At 43.3% G+C, this 20,693-nt stretch overlaps 1 protein-coding gene across 1 annotated transcript in view; it reads right to left on the bottom strand.

Moving 5' to 3' along the window:
- Znf652 (zinc finger protein 652) overlaps positions 1–20,693 on the bottom strand; it is a 49,064-nt gene that overhangs the window by 3,093 nt on the left and 25,278 nt on the right. The window contains exons 2-5 of the mRNA XM_051158363.1: positions 11,163–12,301; positions 8,140–8,287; positions 7,697–7,812; positions 7,117–7,261 (exon numbers count right to left, since the gene is read on the bottom strand). Coding sequence (XP_051014320.1) covers positions 7,117–7,261; positions 7,697–7,812; positions 8,140–8,287; positions 11,163–12,056 — 1,303 coding nt within the window. The 5' untranslated portion in view covers positions 12,057–12,301. The remainder of the gene's footprint in view (positions 1–7,116; positions 7,262–7,696; positions 7,813–8,139; positions 8,288–11,162; positions 12,302–20,693) is intronic.

Genomic DNA, 20,693 nt, shown 5'->3' with positions numbered 1-20,693 from the left:
AAGCTGCTCTCTGATCTCCATAAACGTTCCACTGCATAAGTTCATCCCCATCCCAAATAAATATTGTAATTAACCAGCCAAACAAACAAAGCCTCCAAATTGTATGCTAAGTGGTTTTAGTTATATCTATCTGAGAGAAATGTCATTGGAAACAACTGTATATAGCACAGAAGTATAACTATCAACATGTAATCTGTATAAAGGCATCTATAATCTATTAGTAAAGTAAAACAAGCAAGTTATGAAATTATGTGTATGTTCCATATTTGTGCCCAAAAAACCTTGGCTGTCTTGGACATTTGATGTAAAATATGCACAGAAAATACATAGAAAAGAAAGACATTGTGTTGTCAAGATTACTTCTAGGACATCTAGGTAATAGGATTGAAGACAGTTCATTATTTTTTGTTTGTTTGTTTTTGTTTTTTGAGACAGCATCTCACAATGTAGCCCTGGTTGGCCTACAATTCCATATGGAGATCAGGCTGGCCTGAAACTCACAGTGATCTACCTGCCTTTGACTTGCAAGTAGTGGGATTAAAGGCGTATACCACCACATTAGCCTTATTATTTATTTATTTTTAATGTATATAAGTGTTTTGCCTGTATGTGTGTTTCACATTTGTGCCAAATATCCACAGAGGCCAGAAAATGGTACCAGATCCTCTGGACTGGAATTATAAATGGTTGTGAACCAACATATAGGTGCTGAGAACTAAACCCAGGCCTTTTGCACAAGGATCAGGTGATCTTAACCACTGAGCTATCTCTCCAGCTCTCACCCTATTTTTCTTTCTTTCTTTTTTTTTTTTTTGTTTTTGTTTTTGTTGTTGTTGTTTCTTTTCTTTTGTTTTGTTTTTCTGAGCCAGGGTCTCTCTGTGTATCCCTGGCTGTCCTGGACTCACTTTGCAGACCAGGCTGGCCTTGAACTCACAGCGATCCACGTGCCTCTGCCTCCCAAGTGCTGGAATTAAAGGCGTGCGCCACCGCCGCCCGGCCACTTACCCTATTTTTAATATTTGCCTATGTTTATTTTGCTGAAATAAAATAAACATGACTTAGCCTGGCATGGTGGCACACGCCTTTAATCCCAGCACTTGGGAGGCAGAGGCAGGTGGATCGCTGTGAGTTCAAGGCCAGCCTGGTCTACAAAGTTGAGTCCAGGACAACCAAGGCTGCACAGAGAAACCCTGTCTTGAAAAACAAACAAAACAAAAAGCAATAAATAAATATATAGATAAAACTACACTTACTTATTCAATAACATTTATTTACTTGACAGGTTTTGATATGTAGCCCTGGTTGGCCTGGTAATCAGTATGCAGTCTGGGCTGACCTTAAACTCATGGCAATATTCTCTCTCTCTGTCTCTCTCCACTTATAATGCCCTTCTTTAGGCTACTTACAACACTTTTTCTTACAGCTGGGTCAGCTTTGTCTGTTAGCTGTTTAGACAGGTTCATGTACATGCTTTTCTAGTTATCTTGGTGCATTTAGCTATTTCTCTATCTTCTAGCCCACATTTCCCAGCTCCTCCCTCTCCTCTTCTTCTTTTTAAGATTTATGTATACAGTGCTCTGCCTGAACATACACCTGCACACCAGAAGAGGGCATCAGATCTCATTATAGATGGTTGTGAGTCTCCATGTGGTAGCTGTGAGTCGAACTCAGGATCTCTGTAAGAGCAGACAGTGCTCTTAACCACTGAGCCAGCTCTCCAGCCCCTTCCCAGCTATTCTTAAAGCAGAGCATGGTACCATGATCGACTTCAAATGCGACATTTATTTATCTTAAGCTTCAGAGTAACCTTAACACCAACCGTTAAGCACAATTGGACAATGGGGTTAAACAATGAGTCAGAGGTAGGTGGGGTAATATTTTTTTTCAAGTGAAGGCCTAGGACAGCAATGTGGAACATTTTGCTAATATATTAAGAAGCATGTAAAAGGTTACTAATGCACTAAGGTTTTCATGTGAATCATGGATTTGTGAGCATCCCTAATTCCTTCTGCACTTCCTATGGCAAGTCATACAGCCCAGGAGACTGTGAATGGAGATGACTGAAGGTCTACAAGTTGAGCACCTATTTATTGAGTGAACATTCAAGTATGTGCTACTTGTGAGTGAAGTGTGATACAGTCAGTGAGTCACCTGAGAGTGTATGTTCTCTCTGGACTAGTTGGTCAGAGAGTAGGATCCTTAGGCTGTTTGTATATGGCTGCTGCAAGTGAAGGTCACCGGCTTTGAGAGCAAGGATTGGAGGTCAGGGCTTAAGAAGTTAGGAAACAGCTGTGCTTTTAAAAGATTTTACTAAAGCACGGTGTGGTGGCGTATGCCTGTAATGCCAGCACTCTGAGAGGCAGAGGCAAGCAGACCTCTGTGAATTCGAGACCAGCCTGGTCTACAAAGTGAGTCCAGGACAGTTGAGGCTGTTACACAGAGAAACCTGTCATGAAGAGAAAAAAAAATACTTCACTAGGAAACAATCTTGTTTCCCAGACTTCAGAAGGCTGAGGCAAGAGAATTACCATGAGCTAGAAAGATGGCTCAGAGGTTAAGAGCACTGGCTGCTCTTTCAAAGGTCCTGAGTTCAATTCCCAGCAACCACATGGTGGCTCATAACCATCTATAATGAGATCTTGGGTCCTCTTCTGGTGAGCAGGTGTACATGCAGGCAGAGCACTGTATATAAAATAAGTAAATCTTGAGAGAGGTGGGGTGGGGTGGGGGGCGGGGAGGAGTTGTCTTTTACACTGTGCAAAGGGAAGTGATCTGTCCCGAGAACCCAAGCATTCCTGCCCACGTAGCATAAGTGCCCTTGGGCAGCATCAGAAATCCATTCATCCATCTCAGGTAAGTCTCCTTCTTGAGCTTTACATCCTTTCTCAACCTCCTTCCTGGATACTTCCATTTAAATGTCCCATAGAGCTCAAAACTAACCAAAGCAAGTTAAATTCATCATCCTACCTAGCAAACTACTCCACTCCCCCAATGTCTACCTAAATAACTCACTATTCTAAACCTAACTGGTTTTACCGCCTCTGTTCTTGACTCCCTCACTCTCCACACCGGAGCCAAACTGAACTCTCAAAACACTTGTGTCACACACCACATAAATCCACACCCTTCTCTTAAGTCCAAGGGTTTCATACTTGGTTTAAAGGGTTCCTTATGTGATAGTCTCTGCTCTTTAGCATGTCTTATACTCTTTGCCTCTTTGCACGGCTCTGGTACTTTCACTTCAGTGGACTCCCAAACTGTCAGCACAAAACTTCGACCGGGCTTTGCTAGGCTACACCCACATGCAACCTGAATATAAACTTTGTGGAGCTAAGGGCTATCTCAGCTTGCTTATTACACTAGCGTCATTAGCTAGGCTCTTCTCCCCTGCTTTGGTTTTTTAAGACATGGTCTCTCTATGTAGCCCTGGCTGGCCTAGAACTCACTGTGTGGACCAGGCTGGCCTCGAAGAGATATTTGCCTGCCTCTGTCTTCCAGGGCAGGGCTTAAAGGTGTGCACCACCAGTCAGTCTAGCCTTAGTAGGCTCTTTATAAATATTTATAAATAAATTAAAAAATGCTAAAGACCTAGATTTCTTCCCACATTTTAATGCCTCTGAAAACATCATTTACCTTACAGTCAATGGCATACCATTGTTTAACTTACATTTTCTCAGCTGCATATAAACTGATTTTTGTTTTGTTTTGTTGTTTTTTCAAGACGGGGTCTCTCTATGTAGCCCTGGCTGTCCTGGACTCACTTTGTAGACCAGGCTGGCCTTGAACTCACAGCAATCCACCTGCCTCTGTTTTCCCAGTGTTGGGATTAAAGGCGTGTGCCACCATCGCCCGGCCATTAACTGATAGCAACCTGGATTCATGAAGTACGGTGATTACCATTTAGATTATTACATTAGCTTCTTTTGCTAATTCTCTATCCCTGGCAATCTTCTCATGATTCAACTTCTAATACAGAGTTTAGTTTAGGCAAACAATGTTGACCAAAAAGCATTAACAGTTTTGGCCTGGGTTGGAGATCTGCAGTAAAGAACTTGGCTAGCACATGCCAAAACCCAAAGATCAATCCCTTGGGCAGAAACAAACAAACAAACAAACAAACAACCTGGGCTGAGAAATGACTCAGTGGTTAAGAGCACTGACTGTTCTTCCAGAGGACCTGAGTTCAATTCCCAGCACCCACAAGTTGCTCACAACCAACTGTAACTTCAGTCTCAGGGGGCTCCAACATCCTCTTCTGGCACCTTCACCAGGCAAGCATAGACATACATACATGCAGGCAAAATATTCATATACATAAAAAAAGAATAACAACAACAAGCCTTCCAAACTACTTGTCATTCATAAGTAATAAGCAATCTGACATCACTAGAACCATGTAACAAATATAAGAACCTCTGATCCTGAGCTGCTGAGCTAGCAAACAATTCCTAGAGTCCGAGAATACGAACCTGTGATGGTGCTCACTATGTTTAAGGTCCTATATATTCTGTATTATTACTTGCTACATTAAATGGATAACAGAATCACTGAGGGCCCAGTTGGGAGTAAGGCTGCCTTGAGCAAACTATTTACTCCTTTAGCTTCAGTTTCTTCAACTGAAAAATAAAGATGACAACCCCCTAAAAAGGCCACTGTGGAACAGACACAAGCTGGTGTTAGAGCAGCATCCTGCACACAGGGGCTCCGTTCAGTAGCTGCTGCCTGTATCACTGTCGTTATCCCTGTTATTCTGTAGACCATGGACTTTTAAAAGGCAGAAACCAGGTCTTTCCTCATCCTTGCGTCCTTGTGTACGTGGTATAGGGACAAGCAGCAAATATTCTGCTTTAAACTTACCCTGTGCCCAGACTGTACTAGGAACCTTGTCTGATGGTGGCCAGCTTCCCTAGTAAGGTCTGCCTTACTTCTCTTTTTTTTTTTTTTTAAAGATTTATTTATTTATTATGTATACAGTGTTCTGTCTGCATGCACAGAGGGTGCTAGGTCTTATTACAGATGGTTGTGAGCCACCATGTGGTTGCTGGGAATTGAACTCAGGACCTTTGGAAGAGCAGCCAGTGCTCTTACCCTTTGAGTCATCTCTCCAGCCCTGCCTTACTTCTCTTTAACTGCAAATAACTCAACCCACAATGGTGTGATTCCCACCCAAACAGACTGCTGCCTATAATCCTGTCACCCAGCCTTGCTCTCTTCTCTTTTCTAAAGCTCTCCTAGCTGTCCTCTCCCAGACACTACAGCCATTCTTAGCTAATGCCACGGACCTGGAGGCTACTGAGCTTGTGTAATTCCGCTAGCGAGGTTCTTTCACACCTACTCTCTAGCTGCTTTCCCAACTTCTTGTTGTTGTTTTGTTTGTTTGTTTGGGTTTTTGTTTTGTTTTATCGAAGACAGAGTTTCTCTGTGTAACAGCTCTGGCTGTCCTGGAACTCACTCGGTAAACCAGGCTGGCCTCCAACTCAGAGATCCACCTGCTTTTGCCTCTCAAGTGCTGACACCATTTTTGGCTGTCCCCTTCTAACATATTTTAATAGGTATGTGTTACTCTAATAGTGAGGAAGAATTGTATTCTTTTGGAAGAAACAAGCCTTGCCTATTGGCCAAAGAATATTGATCATAAATGTTTATGCAATAACTAAAATAACCACAAAATAAAATTCTTGAACTGCAGACATAGTCCAGCTGGTAGAGTACCAAGGTCAACTGTGGACAGTGCTAGTGTCTGTAAAGGGAGCTATTATTTCAGCCAGTTCTCCAGAAGCTAGACAGGTAAATGTTCATAAGATTCTTATCAATGCTAAGGAGCAAATATCCCTATATACACCGAGAGGGTTAAAAGTTATTTAACTCCATTTGATGGATGTGTTCCGGAAAGGTAGTGAATTTTGGGAATCAAATCGGATCAACTCTAAGGCTATTAAGAGTGTTTTAATGCCTTTAATCCCAACACTCCAGAGTCAGAGACAAGGCCAGCCTACAGAGAGACCATGTCTCAAAAAATAAGACAAAACCAACAAACAAGTTATTTAAAGTTGGGCATAGTGGCACACACCTGTAACCCTAGTACATGGGAGCCGAAGGCAGGAGGATTGCTATGAGTTCCAGAGCAGCCTATGCTTCAGTATGACATCTATCTCAAAAAAAACAAAAACAAAAACAGAAAACTCAAAGGGCAATCACATAAATAATTCTTTTAAAAATAGTTATAAAGAGAAAATTTCAGTATCATAGATTTATTTTTATATTTCAGGCTTAAAGTGAGTTTACAGTGCAAATCTGTGCTAGTCATGGCAGTACATTTTGACCTTAGCACCTGTGAGATTAAGACAGGGGGATTGCTATGAGTCTGAGACCAGCTGAGGCTGTACAGCAAAACTTCACCTCAAGACAAAAAATGTTGGAGTATGGTCTGGTGTTTTGAGTTTGTTAATTGCTTGCCCCCCAAGATTCTTACTGCAGACTGTCATGTACTCCAAGTTTTGATGTTTAACCTTGCCTCCCTGTTTGACTAAGAAAGAAAGCTGATGCCTAGGCAGGGCAGGAGGAAGGTAGGCATTGCAAAGGTTCACGGGCTTTTGAGACAGAGAGGATCTTGGGAAAGAGAAGCAGATGGGCACTGGAGGAGGAAGGAGGAGAATCACCATGGGATAGGAAAGAGCCACGTGGAGCCAGAGGAGCGGCTCTGAAGTTCTACACGGAAGATATGGCTCAGTGAGCAACCTTATCAAGTATTTTGGGATTATGGATGGGAGGTAGTCCAGATAGAAATTGTTAGGACAAAAGGCATGGGATAGAGGACGAAAGATACTGGAAGGTAGTTTAGGGGGTTAATATCTGCCATGCCCAGGTGATAAGGCTCTTCTAAAAAAAAAAATAACAAGTGTCTATGTCTTTTATTGATTGTGACAATGGGTAAATAATACCAGCTTAATAAGTATAAGCCTAAAAATAAACATTTATTAGGCCATACCAATAAATCAACCACAATACAAAACAATACAGGAAAATAATGCAAGTTTTATGGTCAGGTTGACAGACCAGCAGGTGGCTCCCAATAAGCACTGAGGGCTATTTATCCCTTCGCCAAGAAATCCTTACCAGTGTGCGTCTTCATGTGTTCATCGAAGTACTGCTTCATGTTGAAGTCCTTGCCGCACCACTGGCACATGAACTGCTTGTGCCCGATGTGGATGCTCATGTGGGAGCGGAGCTGGTACTTGTACTGGAACCTCTCATCGCAGTTCTGCCGTGGACACAGAGAACAGCGCTGGGTGCCACACCAGAGCCTCACGCCAGCCGCCCTCACAGGCCTACAAGTTTCTTCTCATACTCAAAACATAACCTGCTTATGCCAGCTATTTAAATTCACTATGTTCCTGGAGCTGAGTTGGGAATACAAGGGAAAACTTGTCATGTAATTATTACTGGCTCATCTTCAACTTTCCTGAATCACTGAGAAAGAAAGACCAGTTACTGCACATCACTCTCAAGTCAGCTTAAGACACTCGGCTGTGTGCTAACGGGACACTTCCCCTCCAGCAGTGAGAGAACACGGAAACCCTGGGGCACAGCTGAAGCTTCAGTGGCATAGCCTCCCGCTTTGTACCTGCACTTTGTTCTCACTGCTGCATTGTCAACACAACTTTGGCCTTGCAGCTGGCCTGGGCTTGTTCCTTACCTCACATCTGAAGGGTTTTTCTCCAGAATGCTGCAAGGAGTGCACCTTGAGTGACATACTGCGCTTGAAAGACTTTCCACAGGTTTCACATGTAAATGGCATGTCTTTTGTGTGTGCTGTAACACAGAATGCATTTAAACTCAAAACAATTCCACCAAGAAGCTCAGACTGGAAGAGACAGATGTCCTAAGGGGAGGCAGCTATGCCATCTTAATTCCATCTCTCACTTCAATGTTCCACAGAGGAAATAGATGGCAATGCTGAGAGGAACTCTGGGTAGGGAAGATGGCACCATCCAACCTGGTGATGCTTACTAAAAACAAGCTGCATTCAGTCTCAACAAGCTCCACCGGGCTATAGTATGGTGGTGCTGCATGGCCTGTCCATGCACTCTGGAGTACTCCAGAGACGCCACAGGCAGAGAACACAGGGCAGAGACTTACCGACCATGTGTTTCCGTACATGGGCCATGGTATAGAACTTCTTCTCACAAATCTCACAGGCAAATTTTTTTTCTGCATATCCGTGGACAATCTTGATGTGTTCGTGAAGGGACCAGAGTTTCTTGAAGGATTTGTTACAGGAAACACACTGAGCAGGATAAACAAAAAGAATGTCTATTTATCTAGGCTTCAGGAGGCCATCCTGCCTCCTGGCAGATGAAATGGATCTACTGTAGATTTGTGGCACAAAGCCAGAATCTTGATAAAACTATTACTCCAAGGAGTCCAAAATATAACACCAACATGTATGTCCTATTTTCCAAGACCCATTTTTTAGACACCGTGGAAGCATGCAGACAGTGGCAAACCTAAGGCAAGAAGTGCAAAGTTCCACTAGCACCAAAGAAATAATTGCTGTGACCACTCCATGTTCCACTCATGAAAAGAGCTTCCACTTTGTTTGGTGTTTATGTATTTTGTTGCTGTTGCTTATTTTGGGATAGGCTGTCTCACAATATAGCCCAGGGTGGCTTCAGACTTACTATGTGGCTAAGGCCAGCTTCAAATCATGATCCTGCCTCCACCTCCCAAGGGTGAGGAGCATAAGCATGTGCCAGCACACCGGGGAGAACCTTCAGGCTTGACATGACATAGACCAGCAAGCCAGGTGCCTCCTACCCAGGCTGCTATGCAAATGAGATGTGTTTACCAGAGAGCATAAGTAAGTTTGAGATTAACACAAGTAAAGACAAGATATATAAGCATTATAGATCTGAAGGGTATGAAAGTGACCCTGTGCCTTGGAAAACACATTTTAAAGACTTCTGTAACAAATACTCAAGATTTACTAGCTCTCCCTAAATTTAACTCACTGTTTTGCCACTTCCCTGTAGCAGAAGCTAATACAACCTCTAAACCACTGGCATACCCCACACCACCCCACCTCAATTCCAGACCTCCTTACGTCACAATGCCTAGTTCCTCAAATCATGGCTCATTAGCAGCCTGGACTATTAGGCATAAAGTATGACTAAATCAATAAAACAATACCAGAAAGTTCTTGACAACTGCCAGGCTTTGAGGCATGAACAGTAAAAGAACTCAGTCACTAAAGGCTCCTGAGTGCCACTGCCACTGCTGAAGTCAGGAACCCAAGAGCTGAAAGACCAGCAGCTGGCTGAGCCGTGCCCTGGAAAAGGACAGAAACCCTGCCTTCTCTGCAAGGGAAATTACTATGAGGCTGTCAGGATTATCAGGAGCTGTACGAAAAAACACAGCACAAGATCCTTTAGGAATGTGAAGGGTTTTCTTTTTAAGAACCACTCCTTTACGTAGTTGAGTGTTTTTGCTGCTGTATGTACATACACTGTACGTGTGGCTCATGTCCAAGGAGGAAAGATGCCCAAAAGGCTTTGGCCCTTGGAACTGGAGCTACAGATGGTTATGAGCTGCCATGTGGGTGCTGGGCACCAACTCAGGTCCTCTTCAAGACCAGCCAGTGTTCCTAATTGTTGTGCCATCTCTCCAGCCTGGGAACATGTAAAGTTTTTATCCAACAAAAGCCACATAATGTAAGTGCATTTGTGAACATACTATGACAAGGAAAAGCACAGAGGCTCACAAAAAAGAACTGTTGTTTTCTGTAACTTAAGCAAATTCAAGTTTAAAAAAAGAAGAAAGGAAGGAAGGTACAGAAAGACAAAAAGGAGAAACACCTTTCAGTAAGGAGCCACTGTGAATTCCAAGTCTGACCTCTAGGGGACAGCACTGGACCATAGTCCACTGGACTGACCCTGCAATCAACTCTTGCCCAGCTACCTGCTGGACAACATGGCCCAATGTTTTTATTTACCCAGCATATCTCGGTCAAGTCATGATATACAAGTCAAATCAGCGGATTTAAAAAAAAGTCTCTTTAAAAGAAGGCACTTATCTCAGTTATTGGTTAAAAACAATTGTCAAAAAGAAAAAAATTAAAGGTGCTCACCAATATTATCAGTTCCCAAACCAAAAGTAAAACAATTTATCTTTTAAAAAGTTACTTTCAATATGGTAATTATATGTATCATATGGAAACATAACAGACTTACCTTGTATGAATATCCATTAATACACAAACATATACATAAACCAAAGTATTCAACACTTTTTTTTTCCCTTGTTTTTTGATACAGGGTCTCTTTGTGTAGCTCTGGCTGTCCTGGACTCACTTTGTAGACCAGGCTGGCCTTGAACTCACAGCGATCCGCCTGCCTCTGCCTCCTGAGTGCTGGTATTAAAGGCGTGTATCACGCCTGGCTTTTTTGGGGGGGGGGGGATTTAACACTTCATAACCTGTCACAGTACAGTCTTTCCAAGACACCAGGCTGGCTTGAATACTGTGTGTGCTACATTAGCAGCACTGTTCAGCAACATTAACCCTACTGCCAGGGAAGCAACATTTCCACACTGCTCAGCCTCTGTTTAAAGCTTGCGTGTATCCCATGAGCTCGCTCGCCTCTTGACACATTTACTGTTGCCATCTCTCCACGGTGAAAGGGAACTCACTGCTGGAGATCTTCCATTTCCACAGGTCTGAGTCATTATGGTTTCTGTCCTCATCAGCTGCCCTAGCCTCTGGCACCTTTTTAAACAGAAAGGAACCTCTCTACTTCTGACCTTCACTCAATACCTCTCACCTTGACAGAAGATGCCAGAACAAATTATCTCACAGGTCCTACAACAGTGACTCTCAGTGCAATGTCGGCGCTGACTTTACATCCCAGTCAATCATCTAGAACAGATCCCCCTTCCAGTGTACCTGAGCTCCCACTAGTCCAGCGTCAGTTAGTGTAATGCTTTTGAAATACAGGATTAAGCCTCAGTTGTGAAAAGACCCAAGCAGCAGCGTCTAAACTGGTGATAAACGGGTGGAGTGTGTCCCTTCGGCCTCTATTGCATTTAATGTCTTGGGCAGACACCAGATGACTCTGAACAGCCAGGTTCTATCCTGGAGACTCTGCCCTCCTGGTGGTCAGACCTACCTGGATGGTTTTTTCACAGTCTGTCTGCTGGTGAAGGGACAGCTCACTTTCCAGGACAAACTTCTTGCCACACTTATCACAGATCTGCATGCGCCTATGGGTGACGTTCATGTGCTTCTCCAAGTACCAGCGAGTGTTAAACACCCGGGGACACTTCTCACACGTCAAAGTCTCTTTCTCTTCACACTTAGCTTTCTGGACTGGCGCTCTAGGCTCCTTGGTGGCCTGCTTCTTCCGCTTGGGGAGCTCTGCACTCTTCCTACGGCCTCGAGTTGTGCGGGGTGGAGGGGAAGTGGCAGCTGCAGCAACAGAGGCAGCTCTCCGGGTCCTCCTCTGCGTGGCCCTGACTTTCTCCACTCGCTTCTCCTTCCTCTTCTGCCGCCCGTTCTCCCCGTAGTCACTGCTGTTATCTGTGGCCTCCTCCTCGCTCTCTTCCTCTTCCTCGCTGCTTGTCTTAAGAGCAGGAGTCTCTTTGGACTGAGAAGAGACACCCTTTTCCCCTTTAGACACATTTAACGTTTGGTTATTAAGGTTTACCTCCACTATGATCTGCTCCCTTTTGTAGGAGACTTCCTCCTCCTCTTCCGTGTCATCAGAATTCTCCCGGTCCTCCTTGACAGTGTGCACCTCAGACACTGCCCTTGGCTCCCTGAAGTATGGCTGTTCCTCGGTCTCGTGGAGATGCGGTTTGCTCATCTTGCTGTCCACTAGAACAGAATAAGGGCTTCCAGATTCCCTCTTATACACTTTGGTGGACAGGTCGAGCTCCTGGCTGGCACCATGGTAGAAGGTGGGTGGCGCCTGACTTCGATGGCTCTCTTCCTGTGCCATTCCTTCTGCATGCACTGCACAGTTTTCAACCAGCTCCTGACAAGGATTGGCTGTGTAGCTCATTGGGAAGTGGCCCAGTTCAGACTACACACAACTCCTTGAAACAGGGTAATCAAGACTGAAATCCTTCTCCATCCACAGAAAAACTAACTACTTATATGAAAACAAGAAACTCCTGGAGCCTGCATGCAATTCTTCCTCTGTCACAGCACCAACGCGTTGAGTCAAACAGGGCTATTCTTATGGCAAGAGCAGAGCACTCCTGATTTTCTTCCAAAAAGAGCTACAAGGGATGTGGAGCATCTTAGCTACAAAGAGAAAAAAATAAAAATAAAACGAGAGAAAAAATTATATCACCATTTCATTCTTAGAGCCAATGTTTTTCATAACATACAGAATTTTAAATCATTAAACTCCATACACTATGATGTGCTACACTCCTAGAATGGGGTGGGACAGACATTATTTTACAGGCGTGCCTGAGTTCCCGTTTTCAGTTAGAATGTAAATTCTACCATGCAAAGAGCCACATGCGTCAAATTTACCGAGATCTCTTCAGAGCTTACTACAGCGTCTGGCATATAGCACGTATCCCATGACTACACCTACTACTGCATGACAATGGACCTACTGATACAAGGGACCATGACACACTCAGGAGAGTTGGTCGTACAGGCAGTTTCCTTCAGACCAGCCTTTGCATTCACCACAGTGAGAGCCACAAACAAAGGTGGCAACACAGGCACTGAAGACCATGGAAATAAATCAACTAACTAGCATAATCACAGAGAAAAGGCCCTGGCGTTCAGTCATTATAAATTAGCTGTAAATGTAATAACTGGCTTCCGGTCTACGGGGGGGTAAAGCTGAGGCATTTTGACATTTGTTGCACAACTCACTAGATCCACTCTACAAACAGGTGATTTTTATGTGGCAGTGGTGGAGAAGTCAAATTTCTGAGAATCAGCAACCACTAGGTCAATGTGGTTCTAAAAAAAAAAAAAAACCCTAAAACCATCCATAAAAAAAATTACAAGAGTATACAATGTTTGCAACATGCCTCACATATTGCTATTTAGCCAGCTACCCAACAGCTGAGTCATACAAACAACTCTGAAGTATCTATCCTGTCTAGCTGACAAAAGGAAGGAAGGCAGTGGTTACCAAATGTCTGTTGTATGACGGGCACTGGAGACATTTTTATTATTTATTATCTACTTAGTACCTATGTACAACTTTGGGGTTGATTTTTAATTAAGCAAGTAAAGCTTAGTTCCCCTCCCCCTTTTACTGAGACAAGGATCTTCACTTTGTAGCCCTGGCTGTCCTGGCACTCATTACACAGGCCACCCTGGTCTCACAGAGTTCTGCCGACCTCTGCCTCTCAAGTGATGAGGCCACCACTCCTGGCTTTTTCTTTATATAATCGGCTCCACTTGCCTGAAATGAATGAAATCTTGCTATGTTGTCTCTCTTTTTTGAGACAGGGTTTCTCTGTGTAGCCTTGGCTGTCCTGGAACTCAGGATATAGACCAGGCTGGCCTAGAACTCACAAAGATCCACCTGCTTCTGCCTCCCAAGGGCTGGGATTACAAGCGCGAGCCCACGACTGCCCAGCTCCCTGTTGTTTTTTCTTAAAAATAACTTTAGTAAGAAACTGTTCAGTACACTTGACACTGAACCGCATTGTAACTTTAACAAATAACAAGTGTCACTTAGGCCTCTCTGAGCTATTATACATAAAACAAACCACTAGGCTCATAAAGGGACCAATAAGTAGGGTTAATTTCTAACTTGTCAATTCTAAACTGTACTAACAATCTAAACCTTAGTAGTCTAACAGTGCAAAAAAAGTGGGAGCCAAGGCAGCAGACTACTAACTGTAAACTTGGCCAGTTCTCTGGCTTATAAAATAACCATAAGGATTTGCATTTATGCAAAGCACTTTGTCACAGCCTGTTGAACACTTAAGTGCTCCCCATCTGTTAGGCACTACGTGAGTTATAACAAGCTGGCTGCAAGAGGACAAAGCAGAGCTGTTTCTAGGCACTAGCTAATGACTTGCAAGGATCAAGAGTCTCCACATTTCCACACAAGAACAAAACTAAGCAACTTTGACTTGGGCCAAAGAAGCAACCAAATACTAAGTAAGCCACACTGCAAGATCTACAGGATCCCAATGGGTGTTAAAAGCATTTTCTATTATTCAGTTCTATTCACAAACATCATCTATAGGTAGAAATACATTTTAAACAAAAGGAACTATTTATTTTTAAGGTAAGTTTTATGTGTATCACTGAGACATTTTCTATTAAAACTGACAAAGTCCAGGCTGTAATAAAATTCTACACCTCTTAAGAACCAGAAGAAAACCTAGCATCCCTCTGCCTGCCCGTGGCTCCCAGCAGGGAGGGGTAGCAGGACACTCTCAGTCATTTTTACATATGTATCAACTCTGATGCTGGGGTCTTAGGAGGGCTCAGTCTAGTCATGACCAAGGGTAGTTTTCTAGAATGCAATTTTTAAAAAAAGATTTATTTATTTATTATGTGTACAGTGTTCTGGTCACATGTACACCTACAATGCCAGAAGAGGGCACCAGATCTCATTATAGATGGCTGTGGATTGTTGGGAATTGAACTCAGGACCTTTAGAAGAGCAGACAGTGCTCTTAACCTCTGAGGCATCTTTCCAGCTCTAGAATGCAATTTTGAATACAATCATCTATCCTCAAGACGGTTAACAACAGCAACAACAACAACACCACCATCAACAACAACAACACCCCAAAAAAACAAAAAACAAACAAACAAACAAAAAAAAAAACAAAAAAAAACAAAAAAAAAAAAAAAAAAAAGAAAAAACTACAGAGAATAAAAATAAATGAATAAATGAGAAATGCCCTCTTTTAATAAAACACAAATAAAAATAAACAAAACAGAACAGGTTCTTGCTATGTAGCCCTACTGACTTGAAACTCTCTATAGACCAGGGTACCCCGCAAGTAACAGAGATCTGCCTGCATCTGACTCCAGAGTGCTAGGATTAAAACTGTGCGTCACTGCTGGGCATAGTGGCACTCACCTTTATTCCCAGCACTCAGGAAGACAGAGGCAGGCAGGTATCTTTGAGTTCAACGCCAGCCTGATCTACAAAGTGAGTCTAGGACAGCCAAGGCTACACAAAGATACCCTGTCTCGAAAAACAAAACAAAACAAAACTTAAGTGTGCATCATCATGCTAGGCCATACAATTTTATATTTTACAAAAATTTAAAGTCACAAATACTTATATTAAGTTTTTTTTTTCCTTTTTTGAGACAGGGTCTCATGTAGTCCAAGCTGTCCTTAAACTATGTAAGTTAACTTTGAACTTTAAAAAAAATGATTATTAATTTTATGTGTATTGGTGTTGTTGTCTGTCTGTAGATCTCTATACTACGAGCGAAGCTGGTGCCTTTGAGGCAGCCAAAGTAGGCCTAGAATCCTCGGGGCTGTAGGCCACCATGTGGATGATGGGAATTGGTCCTGGGTCCTCTGGAAGAGTAGCAAGCGCTATTAACCCCTGAGTCATCTCTCCAGCTCCTACCCTGAACTTCTGATCCCCTTGACTCTAACTCCTGAGTGCTGGGATTACCAGTAGATGCCACCATGTCCAGATTTATGTGGTGCTGGGAACCAGACTCAGGTCTTCATGTGTGCTAGCCAACAGTCTGGCGCACAGTGTAGACTGGCCTTCCATCTTGGGCTCCTCCACACCTCTGTCTCCCAAGTACTCAGGTCTGTGCCACCACAGCTTGCACTGGGCAACAGTATCAGGGAGTGCAGAGGATCTGTTGTTTTCTGAAATGCTTTGGCATTTCAAAAAGTAGCACTTTGGGGAGGGGAGGGGGAATCGTATCTAGTCTTAGACCAACAGGTATAAATAAATAGTCCAAAATAAAAATACCTGAACCAGATGGGAAGGTTTACTCCAAACCATAACGTGCCCAAACCCCAGCCAATGTCTTTTCCTGCCAGCAAGCCTACAGACATCTCTCAGTAGCAATTCTAAAACACTGTAACATTCTTTTAAAAATTAAAATTCTTTTCACCACCACAAAACTAAGCATGGAAGATTTCATATGCAGTTTTCAGTTTGTTGCCTACTTCTAAAAACCCACCAACAAATCCCCAAGAGCCGCAAGCTCCAAACTAAGAAAAGAGCAGGTGTTGTTCTTTCTTTTCTGTAGTGTATATTTAGACAGGGCACAGAAACTGAGTCTCTCTCCACCTTCCCTCCAGCTTCTACCCATTCTGCTTACTTCTGAAGCACATTCATGGGTCAGACATGAATCAACAACACGAAAGGAGGCCAACTCTGAAGTCACATGTTTACATGTAACTCTGCTGTAACATCAGGCAGGAAGCAAGGTACAGCCTCAAGAGCCTACTGTGTACCCCAATGTGCCAGTCACCTAGGTCTATGACACCAGACAAGGTGATTCTCACACAAACTCGCTCCCTGTCTAACCAATCCAACCACACGGCCACGTTTCTGTGTTCTATGGAGGACTGGGTGCTGGCTCCTTTTCCATTCTGCTTGGGGCGGGCTTTCCGGAAGAGGCTGTAAGTGTGAGTGGTACATCAGAGGTTTATGTATAGTATGCTGCACACCCTTTGCAGAGTAAAGGTGGAGGAGATGAAGTCAGAAAAAGAAAAAGGTTAAAAATGAGAAGCTGGGGGCTAGGTAAGATGGTTCAGTCAAGTGAACTCCTTGCCACAGAAGCATGATTCAGGCCCTGCACCCATGTTTAAAAAGCCAGGCACAATAGTAGATGTCTACAATCCTAGTACTGGGGACCCAGAGGCAGAAGGATCCTGGGGCTTGCTGGCCAGCCAGTCTAGCCAAATCAGTAACTTCCAGGTTCAGTGTCTCAAAAACACAGCGGAGAGCAGTTTATGAAGACACCCGTTATCAACACTGTCATCCACTGCATGGGCACACACACAAACACCAACAAAATGACAGCCACTGTCAGACGCCAGCGTGTGCAAAGTAGGAACGACTAGCCTAAGGTCATGTCATGCTTAGCTAAAAAAACAAACTCACAGGCATCCTGTGTTCCAGAAGACCCTGTCCTACCCAACCCTTGATAAAACACGCACGCACGCATGCACACGCACTGGCACCCAGCACTCAACTGCCTCTGCTGTATCAGCTTCCTGGCTGCTGACACCATGTGCCCAGCCACAAAGCATCCAGCTAGCAAACCTTCCATGCCATGATGATCTGTTTTCCCCCCACACTTGAACCAGAACAAAGTTCCCTTCCTTAAGCTGGTTCAGTCAGCTGCTTTGTTACTGCAGCAAGAAAAGTAACTGACAAAAAGAAATTTTCTATGAAGAAGTGGGGCTTTTGCTGTAAAAAACCTGACTGTGCTGTCCACTGGTTGGGGGAGGAATGTAGAAGAGTCTGGCACTGTAGGCTGAGAAACCCTAGAATGCCGTTAACAGTATGATGGGCCAACCTAATGGGAGCCTGGAAGACCTGTGTGCCAATGTGATCAACAGAGGTCTGCTGGGTCCAGGGGAACTGGGCTAGTGGCCTTTCAAGTTACATTCTGGCAAAAACTTGGCTGCAATCTTCCCAGTCCTCAAAAATCTGAGTGAGACTAAATTTGAAATAACAAACTAAGTTGTTTTGAGAAAGAAATGTTAACACATCAAATATCCAGTCTGTGGCACAGTTACTGCTTAGTCATGTCTACAGTGAGAGAAAGCATAAAAATATGATTAGTGTATTACTTGAAAAGAGCTCTAAGTTTAAGGATATAGACATGGCGGGTGCCGAGAAACTGTTAGAGAGAGGCCTGCTCTGCAGAGAGACCACAGGAAAGGTGAGACTGGAGTGGAGACTGCTGCAGAGCAGTTCTTTGAATTTCCTAAGAGACTCTGATTTTGGGTTTCTGAAGAGTATTAGAATTGTTAATACTTTGGGAACTTTCACAGATGAGTGAAATGCATTTTGCATTATGAGAAGATGGTCACAAACCTCTGAGGAGGAGTGGTGAATTATGGTTTAACAGTGATGTGTTCAGGTGTCAAACTAACAAGTGGCAACAGTTCATCTTCACTGTCAACGTGACTGTATTTGGAATCACCTGTCTTTGTGGGTATTTCCAAGGAGATCCATCAGGAAGGTGGGTGACACCATTCCATGGAGTGTAGTCCCAGACTGAATAAAAAGGAGAAAGCCAGATGAGCAAAAACATTCATCTGTCTCTGCTCTGTGAGTGCAGACGACGGTGGCCAGCCGCCTCACGCTTTGCTCAAATACCTTCCCTACAATGATGTCCCCTCAGGACAGCCAGGGCTGCACAGAGAAACCCTTTCTTGGAAAAATTTTTTAATTTTAAATTATTATTATATTCTGTGTGTGAGCATTTTGACTTTGTGTGCGCCTGTGACCATGTGTGTCTGGTGAAATTCAGAAGACAGCATTGACTCTTAGGAACTTAAGATATGGATGGCTGTACACCACTGCATAGATGCTGGGAGCATCTTTGAGTCTTTTCAGAAACTCAAAGGAATGCCTTGTGAGCCTATAAAATAAAATAAAACAGGTTGCACACTTCCAGTACACACCAACACTGCATAAACCTCTTCAAGAAAAGAGTAGGACAAAGCAAAACTTATGTGAGCCAAACTAAAAGAGGAAGGGGAAGAAAGGGAGAGGAGGAGGAGGAAGAAAGAAGTGGTGGAGGGCAAACGAAGAGGAAAAACTACGAACTCCCAAAGAAAAACTACAAACTGAACATTATTAAGATTAATAATGCTTGTACACCAAAGGATATCAAGAGAATAGAAGCAATAGATAGAATCGGAGAATATTTTAATAAGTCATAGGTTTGATAAAAGTCTGGTATCCAGAATATATAAGGACCTCTCACAACTTAACAATAAAAAGACAAATAATAAAACAATGTGGGCTAGAGAAATAACTCAGTGGTTACACTGGCTGCTCTACAGCTATGCAATGGTGTACAGCCATGAATAACTTAAGCTCCTGAAAGTCAAAGCCTTCTTCTGAATTTCACCAGACACCAGACACACATGATGCACAGACATACACAAAGTCAAAACATTCTCACACATAATATAATAATAATTTAAAATTAATTTTTTTCCCCAAGAAAGTGTTTCTCTATGCAGCCCTGGCTGTCCTGAAACCAGGTTGGCCTTGAATTCAGAGATCCACCTGCTTCTGCCTCTCCAGTGCTGGGACTAAAGTTGTGTGCCACCACACCTGGCTAAAATAAAATTTTAAATTAACTAATTAAAATTAAAAAGATCAAATGGGGAAAAAACTTGATTAGTTATTTCTTCGAACATGTAGAAGGGGGGAAAACCTCACTTGAAAATGTAAATAATTGTACTTGCTGGTTTTGTGTCAACTTGATACAAGTTAGAGCCATCAGAGAAGAAGGGGCCTCAGTTGAAGAAATGCCTCCATGAAATCCAGCTGTAAGGCATTTTCTCAATTAGTGATCTGTGTGTGTGTGTGTGTGTGTGTGTGTGTGTGTGTGTGTGTGTGTGTGTGTGCGCGCGCGCGCGCGCGCACTACCCCTGTACTGGTGGCCATGGGTTCTATAAGAAAGCAGGCTGAGCAGCCATGTGAATCAAGCCAGTCAGCAGCACCCACCCCTCCCTGGGTTCTGCACCAGCTCCTGCCTCCAGGTTCCTGCCCTGGCTCCTTTGGTGATGAACAGCAATGTAGAAGTGTAAGTTGAATAAACCCTTTCCTTCCCACCCTGCTTTTTAGGCATGGTGTTTCACTGCAGCAACAGACACCCCAGCTGAGAAGATATCCACACTGAGAATCCACTCCATGTTTACTAAACCAACTATAACTTTTTATAAGCTGAGTTAGAGAGGATATGGAAAAAGCGTAAGCTCCGCACACCATTGGTACATATACACTGGCACACTTTGGAAGACAGTTTGCTAAGTCCCAAAAAGGTTACCAGAGAGTTACTGGATGACCTAGTAGTTCCACTTCTAAATGTATCCAGGACTGGAAAACATACACTCATATAAAAGCTTACACAAACATTTACAGCAACAGCTTCCCTAATAGCGGAAAGTGAGAGCAACATGGAGCATGTCAGTGGGAAACGGTACAGGGAAACCATACAGTCGGCCATTATCAGGCGCCCAGCAGGGAGAAGCTCTGGTGCCTACTCTAACATGGACGAACTCTGAAAGCAGTATACCGGCTATGCACATCTACATAACTGAAAGGGGAAACCAATCCACAGACACATAAACTTAATCAGTGAGCAGTAGGAGTTTCTGCAATTAGGGAGGGAGGGATGGCAATCACTGCTAATGGATTCAGGGTCAATGAAAATGTTAGTGGAATTATGTATCAGTGATGGTTACACAGCCATGTGAATGTGTGCGCGCATGCGCGCGCGCGCACACACACACACACACACACACACACACACACACTGAACTGTACATTTAAAATGGTCCTGTGGTACATCAAGAGAAAAGGCTAGAGACGTAGTTCAGTGGTAATAATGAACTATGTTGCCTACATGTGTGAGGCCCTGGCTTCAATCTGTAGTATTGAAAAACAAATAATAAAAAGAAATCGACAATCTGAACAGAAACAATTCAAAGATTATATGAAAGTAATACAATATTTCACGAA

This window comes from Acomys russatus, chromosome 16 (genome assembly GCF_903995435.1).
Source record: "Acomys russatus chromosome 16, mAcoRus1.1, whole genome shotgun sequence".
Classification (NCBI taxonomy): domain Eukaryota; kingdom Metazoa; phylum Chordata; class Mammalia; order Rodentia; family Muridae; genus Acomys; species Acomys russatus.
Note: the sequence above shows the minus strand (reverse complement) of the source record. Positions and strands in the feature narration are given on the sequence as shown.